This window comes from Salarias fasciatus, chromosome 3 (assembly GCF_902148845.1).
Source record: "Salarias fasciatus chromosome 3, fSalaFa1.1, whole genome shotgun sequence".
Taxonomy (NCBI): domain Eukaryota; kingdom Metazoa; phylum Chordata; class Actinopteri; order Blenniiformes; family Blenniidae; genus Salarias; species Salarias fasciatus.
Window position 1 is genome coordinate 12,364,746 of NC_043747.1, and position 8,229 is coordinate 12,372,974.

At 43.4% G+C, this 8,229-nt stretch overlaps 1 protein-coding gene across 16 annotated transcripts in view; it reads right to left on the minus strand.

The window, feature by feature from the left end:
* LOC115385933 (adhesion G protein-coupled receptor L3) overlaps window positions 1-5,293 on the minus strand; it is a 157,468-nt gene extending 152,175 nt beyond the window's left edge. For all 16 annotated transcript variants that reach the window (XM_030088036.1, XM_030088034.1, XM_030088035.1 and 13 more), the window contains exon 1: window positions 5,081-5,293. In XM_030088036.1, coding sequence (XP_029943896.1) covers window positions 5,081-5,135 — 55 coding nt within the window. In that variant the 5' untranslated portion in view covers window positions 5,136-5,293. The remainder of the gene's footprint in view (window positions 1-5,080) is intronic.
* Between the last annotated feature and the right edge of the window lie 2,936 nt (window positions 5,294-8,229).

An 8,229-nucleotide genomic window follows, 5' to 3' on the forward strand; every position in this document is an offset into this window, starting at 1 on the left:
TTCAATGCAAAAAGTTAAGGGAAAAAAAGGCTACATCAGTGATATATTTATCATTTTCTACTTTTCTCTTAAACCATCCAATCATTTAAATTATATTCAACCTCAAATCTCATTATCTGGCAGTGAGTCCAGTTTGCTGTGCGTTAATAACGGCGCTGAAAACTTAATGTTAACGGAAAATCTTTGATTGGAACGTCAAACTGGCCCCGGGTTCCACCGTAATGACCGGTGTGTTGATCCCAACTCTATTTCTCCGCTTCACGGTCGTTCAGGAAATTTCTAGACGTACAGCATTAAGAATCTAGAAGTCCTGATCCTGAGAGTCGTGCGTCCCACATCCTGCCAGCAGTAAGCACTTTCACTGTTCGTCATATTCAACAATTTAATCTCACACCGAGAACAGATTTACTGGGGTAAACCTTGGAAATAGCAATAAAAAAATAAATAACTATGACAGTAAATGTGTTGCTGCAATGAATCTGCTCCATCCTCCATCCACACACACACACACACACACACACACACACATCCCATTCATAGCACACATTATTACCGTGGCCCAGTCAAGGGAACTTGTCTGTTCCATTTAGGAAAGACTCTGACATGTTTTCATCTTTTTGTAAGTCTTACATGAAATGAAATGAGGGCTACACGAGGCATTTCCTCCTCTCTGGGTTACTGTCCCATCCCTTTAGGTTAAAGCCAGCTTTGATGTTTGGGGAGGCAGAAGATGAATTAATTTCCTCTTTAAGCACAGATATTACTGTTCAAAAGAAACAAAAAAATGTGCAAACGCTCTGCCATAGAAATAAGCACTGAAGTAAGGACGAGCTTTGAAAAATGTAGGTATATGGTTATATTTACTTTGTTAGCACGTTCAGTTTCATTTGAATCATGCCTTATAGTAGCACTTTCTCATCCAAAATGAGGAATAACTCAGGATCTGGCCTTATGAGAGAGCTCCACTCACGCTGTACTCGCTGTTCTTGAAAAGCCTTCCTATTTGATCACTGAAGATGTTTCTGTGAAAATTTACAGCCATTAAACTCGTCTTCTGTTTGCCTTCACCAATGTGGAACAATGCCACTGCAATCATCTCCTTAACTTCACCTGGAAAAACACAGACGCCGCCGAAAAACTCTTTTCTTAACCTAACGTCGCCTTGTTGTGATGCATATATAATTTGCCCCTGCCCAGAAGTGCGGCGTCTGCCCGCCTGCATAATGCCGCCGCAAATGAATGATTGACATTCAGCCACTCCGAGGCCCACTTATTTTCCACTGCTTCGAGAGGCATCTCGCAGTCTCAACAAAATAATACACGCCTCAATGAGACTCCACAAAGAACTTTCCACCGCTTTGAAATATGAGCTCAAATAAATCATTTGTTTAATTAATTAAGCAAATTAGGCAAATCCAGGGATGCCTTGGCGGATGGAGACGGTGCCCCGCCACGAGGAGATTAATTAAGTGGATCGGGTACGGGAGCAGCGAGAGTGACGTTCAAATTTAATGCCCTTGTTTGGTTAGATAAAACTAACCTTAGCGTATTCATGCTGACACCTCAGCATTAGCAAGCCGGGCGTTTCTGGCCAAGAGTCAACTCGGCGTGAGCCCTGCAGGAGGACGAACGGGCGAGATGGACAACACGGGATCATCTTTTCTTTTTTTTTTTTTTTAAACTCTTTTGCTTTGCTGCCACTTACTTGACATTGTTCTTTGAGCAACAAAATCCCACTAATGCACACATAAGCCGAGGCAGATGTGTCAGGCACACATCTGCCTCGCTACCAGCCCCTCCCCTTCCCCCCCAGCCGCCGGCGCCATGGCAGGATGCTATCTGCTACCAGGCATGATGCATGCACTTGTATGTGACCATGAAAAATGTGTGTCAGTCTTCACGCTTTTGTCTCCTGAATTGTTTCTGAGCCATCATCCATTATAGCGGCCTGGGCTCCGATTCCACGGGGTGGTATTAAGTGGAATGAATATAAAAAATCCTTCCCGTAGCATTTTACATGCACAGAGACGCATGATTAATGTGCCGCTCAGGCATGGCCGGAGTGTTGGGGGCATTTCTTTTCCATTGTTTTTCTCCGTCTCGAAACAATGACAAGGATGTGTTTACTTATTTTTCGACCCAGTGACAGCATCCGTGATGGAACTTTTTATTAATCTTGCAAGACTTTGTAGCTACAGAAAAGGATCTCATGAAGACACACACACACACACAAACAAAACTCCTCCTACACACAGCCACACATCCCCGTCGCTCCTTCAGCTGCTTTCAATCCCTGATTTTTTTTTTTTTTTCTATTATGACAATTATTTCACTGTGACGCGTGTCCTGAAACATTCCTCATTTCGTGCAAACTGTAACATGTCACACAGACAGCTGGGGAAGTGCCGACACGCAAATAAAGACAAGGGAGGACAGGATGCTGTTCAGCTTCACAGCTTTGAGGGAATGTGGATCGGCACGCGTTTTTTTCTATAGGTGTGTTTACATGGGAAACTTGGCGTGTGTCAATGGAAACGGTGTTCGCTCCTCTGCGAGACAACGGCGGCGCGTGCGTGTGTGCGCGCGACGGCATACAGGAAAAAGGGGGGACTATAGATATCAAAGTAGGCCAGCATTCCCCTGAGTGCACATTTCCAACGCTCTCAGGGTGAAATGTGCACGATGACATTGTGGTGAATGTTCCCTCTGAAGCTTCCCCAGCTGCAGAACGGCTCACTGGCAACATCTGGCTACGGCTTCTTACGGCATGAAGTGATGGATCGCTGCAACATGGCCTCTCTTGATAAAGACGCCAAATTATTTACTTAATGTCATTCAGTTATTAGAAAAAAAAAAACCCCTTTGTAACTCAATAATTTGTCCGTTTAATGTCAAATACCTCAACAGAATCAATGAGTGATTCGTTCTGGGAGAAGCAGAGTGATTGATCGAGGCGACTATCAAGGTGTTTTTGGTATGTTTCAGCCCATTTGTGGCCGATCGTGCATGGACTGCAGCTGACCATTTAACAAAATGTTTCAAGCAGATCTTGCAAATGATGGATGTTTTATTCCGACCCGTTCGTATCATACTGACACAGACTAATCACGGCAGCAGCCCGGAGAGCAAGAAAATGTAGTTCCTAATCCAAAGAAACCGGGCCCTGCTTGGAAAAAGTGAAACACAATGAAGTGCAGTGGATATGTGGTTGAGCTATAACGTGTGAAAACACACCTCTGCACCCTTCAAATAAACTAAGTGTCAGGATGTCTTCAGCCGACACGCTTTGCTCGTATTCCTTCGATATTAGACTCCTTTAAAACCATTTTTATGGGCTGAAATTGGTTATCTGGCAGTTGCGAGATCTCTGGAGGGTGGAACGTTAATATGTGTCTTTCCGATTGAGGCAGGTAAACAGATTTGTTCTATTGGCGCTGGTGGACAGATCACAGGTGAGAAGTCGTGCATGTTTCTTCAAGAAAATGAAAATGCTTACAGCAGCATCTTAAGAGAAGTCAGGTTCACACACAGGGCGTCGCATTACCTGATTGACGTATCTATTTTAGACAGCACTTTACAGTCACTGCTAATCAAATCAAAGGTCAAGTAGACCAACAACACTGACCACACACTGGATATCTGTTTTGAATATGGCTGCTTATGCATGCATGTGTTCGCTTTTGTGCAGCTCCAGAATATAAACCGTAGTTCTTTCTTTAACTGGCTTCTATGATTTTTAACACTTTCCTCACATCGTCATCAGTTTAAGCCCTGATATCATTAACTCACAGATTCTGAACTCGACGATTCTGAGACGTCATGTGCGAGCACAGTTTTTAAGCCTACTTCATCTAACTACAGCGTTAGTTTTCACCCTGTCAAGATGTTTGCGCGGGCTCATTCAGCATGCACACTTAGCTTAGCCAACACTGAAATTTGGTTCTTGCGCACAGCTAAATGCTTGCGACAAGCTCTTGCGCGGCCAGATTTTCTAGGAACGCAATCAGTGGAATGTTAGAAAGCGACGCTAACCGGGGCCCGCAAGGAAAACCGAGGCTAGTGAGCCTAGCCTGCCAACATTAGCGCCGCTTCCCAGAGGACCTTCCAGCAGCCATTTACAAATCTCTCCAGCAAACTGACAACACTGCGCTCGTCCCACATTTCTCAGAGGAGGAGGGCAAGCCAGTGTTTCTAGTAAGAAATTTCAGCAAAAGAGCCCTTTTTTTTTTATTGGAACGACAAAACGCTATAACCCCTCAAAGTGTGGCTTAGTGCCTGTTTCTGCTGATCAGTGCTACTGCGGCTAATCCCTAACCCTCAGATAAAGTGAGTGATGCATGCTGACCCTTTACCTCTTTCCTTAGCGTTAAGGAAAAACTAATGTGCTTTATTAGATGTTGCGGTAGGCTTCAACAATTCAATTAGCTTTAAATATCCTATTAATGGTTTTAGCCATATCAAATTAACATTTTTATGGGCCATTGCTCCATTCCAAACATGCTCTATAGCTAAACCTGACCCGCACCGACATACACAAACCGCCGCTGACTAATCTGAATTCAAATGACCTGATTTATTTTTCCTGTGAAACAATTCACACAAGGCCAAGAGAGGGGTTTGAGAGAGATAATAGGAATAGAAAGACCTTGTGAATAATGTCACGATCTCAATGCATGAAATATGTCATTTTTACCCTCTTCATGCAGTTTTCAGTCTAAAACATAGGCCATACAGACAAAGCTATAACCGTGACTCCTTGTCAGTCATTTGGTTTCACCAGGAAAGCAAGGTACAAAGCTAAGAAACAGGAGAGATCTAAAAATAGGCAGAAAAAGTGAGAATCGGCTGAAGCAAACAAAGGAAAGTGTAGAAAAAAAACAAGTTCCAGGGAGTTAAAGAAGTAAAAAATCAGATAATTAGCAAGAGGAGCTAGACGGTGAAAATAAGATGAAGTCGGAGGCTTTCATCACAGCTGCCAGACAAGATTCAGTACAGACAAAATCCAGACATGGCTTGAAACCATGAAAGCACGAGCGCCACATGAGCAAAAAAAACACTTGTTACATTGATCTAAACTCACCCAGTGCGGCTGGTGCGAAGAGGCTGGCGAGAACTAGCAGGCGTGCGGTCCACATGGCCTCCTCCTCTTACCGCCCGCTGCCGAGGGTCCCAGATGAGTTCAGTCTTTTGCTGCCAAAGGCCCCGACTGGGTGCTTCCTTTATGGCACAGCTCCCGCCGCTGCGCCACTTCTTCCCACAAGACGGCAAGTTCTGTTTCCTCTGTTTCCAACTGCTTTGCGGTACCTGTCAACGAGGAAGAAGAGAAGCAAGTCAGCTGACGAGAAGACAATGAGCGAGCCGGATTTGGGATCTGTATACGCTGGAGAAGTCACTGATTCTTCGTTTTTTACAGGAACAATGAGAGTGTTGTCTCTCCCAGTGAGAGAAACAACAGACGGACGCACTATGGCTTCATCATCCGTATGCACGCTCCTTATGGCACTGTGTGCTTCAAGTTGTCATCAACTGACACAGTGCAAGTTGCTCAATCTCCAGTCAGGCGAACTCATACCGGGTGTGATCAGCCAAATGCCGAGACGGCGCGAACCGCAAAATGTATTTCTGGATATTCTGTTGTTGTTTGCTCATCGAAGTGTTAACTCCCCCACCTTACCAACAAAATCACACCCACAGAGAGACAAGAAGAACGCGATGAAGCACATGCTGCTCGGGGCTTCAGAGGACGGCTATGTCTTCGTATTGAGCAGTTACATATGCGATTCAGGCCCGACGCGTTTCCTTGCCGTCCCTGATGATAATTGACACAAAAAAGCGCAGTGGTGTTTTTTTTTTCTTTCTTGCAGGCACGAGATGAAGCCTGACAGTTTGAGCTTTTGCACCTGTGGATGTTGAACTGCGGCATGAGAGACAACTACTGTGCAGCCAGGCTTCGCTCTGAAACTTTTGAGTCAACAAAGCAGCGGATGGTGAACTCACCGAGGGGCTTTTTGAGCCAGCGATATCATCAACCTCCTCAAAAGTCAGGAGAATGTGGACTTTGACTCCCAGACCTTCAGTCGTACTGAGCTGCCCAGACAAAGGGATTGATTAGTTGGCTCTGTCAGCGCTCGCCTCTATTCTCCGGTTTGCACCAAATATATTCGACTGGAAAGTCCCTACTTACAATGTAGAAGAAATATAGCATACTTCACTTTCTACATGTGGTTTCTAATGGTTCCCTATGGCAGAATGGTTTGGGATTTCAGTGAAAATCTGTGGGATTTTGTGTCAGAATGTTGTGTTTTTATTGTCTTGTAATAAAATAACTGAAAACTGTTCTGACAGGTTCTGCCTCGCCCAGCAACGTTTGAGTGGGAGAAGTCCTAACACAACCTTTAAATGTCACTGAGGTGAAATATAGAGCCAGCCGTTCGTATTTTCTGGAAATCCGGGAAATTAAAAGACATTTGGAAACTGATACATACAACATCTAACAGTTTGTCAGAAGGGTACCTGTGGTTCAGAACTGGACAAGGAAAAATGAATGTCACAGATTAGAAAAGAAATCAAAAGAAAATTTAAGGTTAAAAAAAAAAGGTCAAACTGCTGTTAGAGCAACATCGAGGATGTATCAATCTGGAAAAAAAAAATAAATAAAGAGAAAGAGGAAAATGTGTCCAGCTCCACATTATACGGCGATGTATGAATGCTGAAATCACTCTTAGGGGGTGAATCAACAATCTATATCTCCGATGAGATTCATAAGATTATCCTCCATAAAACCCCATATCACGATATTAAGGTTAAGTCAGCTTTAATGATTAGGACATCCAAACCCTTCTATTATCCACTATCAGCCATGATCTGCAGCCGCAAAAATAATCTCTGTAAAATGATACAAGCCAAAGAGTGCGCTATCCTCTACACAAGCATTATTGTCCCACATTAGGCAGCTCGGTTTAATACTGCTCCGATTCTATTGTTGGTGCGATGGTCGGAAAATCTGTTGGTAAAAGGTCAGAACCGGAGCGCCGCGTCAAAGGACACGGCACTTGGGAAGATGACTGACATGTTATGCAAACAATGCATTAAAAATAAACCTCTTTACTTTGGTCAGTTTTGCCCCATCCTTCACCGCGCCGCTCTCCTGCTGACAGTGTGATGCCGTGTTCTTTGCGAACGTTGACATTTCCCTATCTCAGCGTCTAGTGCTTAATCCCGAATGAAAAATCCAAGATTAGAGTAATCAGATTTTTTTTTTTTTTTTTGTGGAGCAGATATTAATGGACTTAACAGAAGGACAGAAAGCCTATCGAGAGCCTCTGCCTAAGAAGACCATTTGGGCAATATTAAAAGGTTAGAAGTCAGTGTGCTCATCAGTAAAATCTTGGCAGACGTCCACGAGTGAACAAAACCAGGCCTTGAACAACTCCTCTTAACCACCATCAACCGTGCTGTTGATTTCATTCCTTCCATTTATATAAATGACTGCGGGCCTTTTAAGACATTGAAATAGCACTCTGAAAGAGTGTATTTGATCAAAGCCGTATCCTTATGAGTAAACAGCGCTTTTAATAAAACGCTCTGACAGCCGCAGGAGAGCCAAATTAAATACGACGTCGAATCAGACGCTGTGACTCTCCCTTGACACAAAAAAAAAAAAAAAAAAAATACATTATTCCAGGAATAATCACATTCAAATACACTGTCCATGCGGCAAATTGGACCTGAAGTTTATAGCGTAAGAACAATTTCTCAAGTGGGAGCAGAGCTGCGGAGCAAAAACGGGAGGCACGGGGTTGTCGCTTAAAGAAAATAAACCGATGGCGAGATCCCACAGCACAACTGTTGACACGTGGCTTCTGATTTGAAGAAGAAAGTGCGCACCCAAACTGACACAAAACATACAAATGAAATGGAGAGAGGAGCAATGGAAATGTGCGTTAAGTTGAGGTCATCTGATCAAGCAGAAAATTAAAAAAAATAAATAAAAAAAATAATGTTAATTTGCCTTCAAATAAGTGTGGTTTAAGGTAGGGGGACTGCTATGAACCGCCAAAAGAACACATCATAAAATGCATATTTATGAAGAAGGCTTGGACCGTAGTTAAATGGAAGAAAATAAAAAAAAAAAAAAACAACAAAAAAAACAGGGCGGCAGTCTGGCATTGCCAACTCGTCTTGTATTCCAGAAGGAGCCTTATGATACATTATGGTGCTGACGTTTCA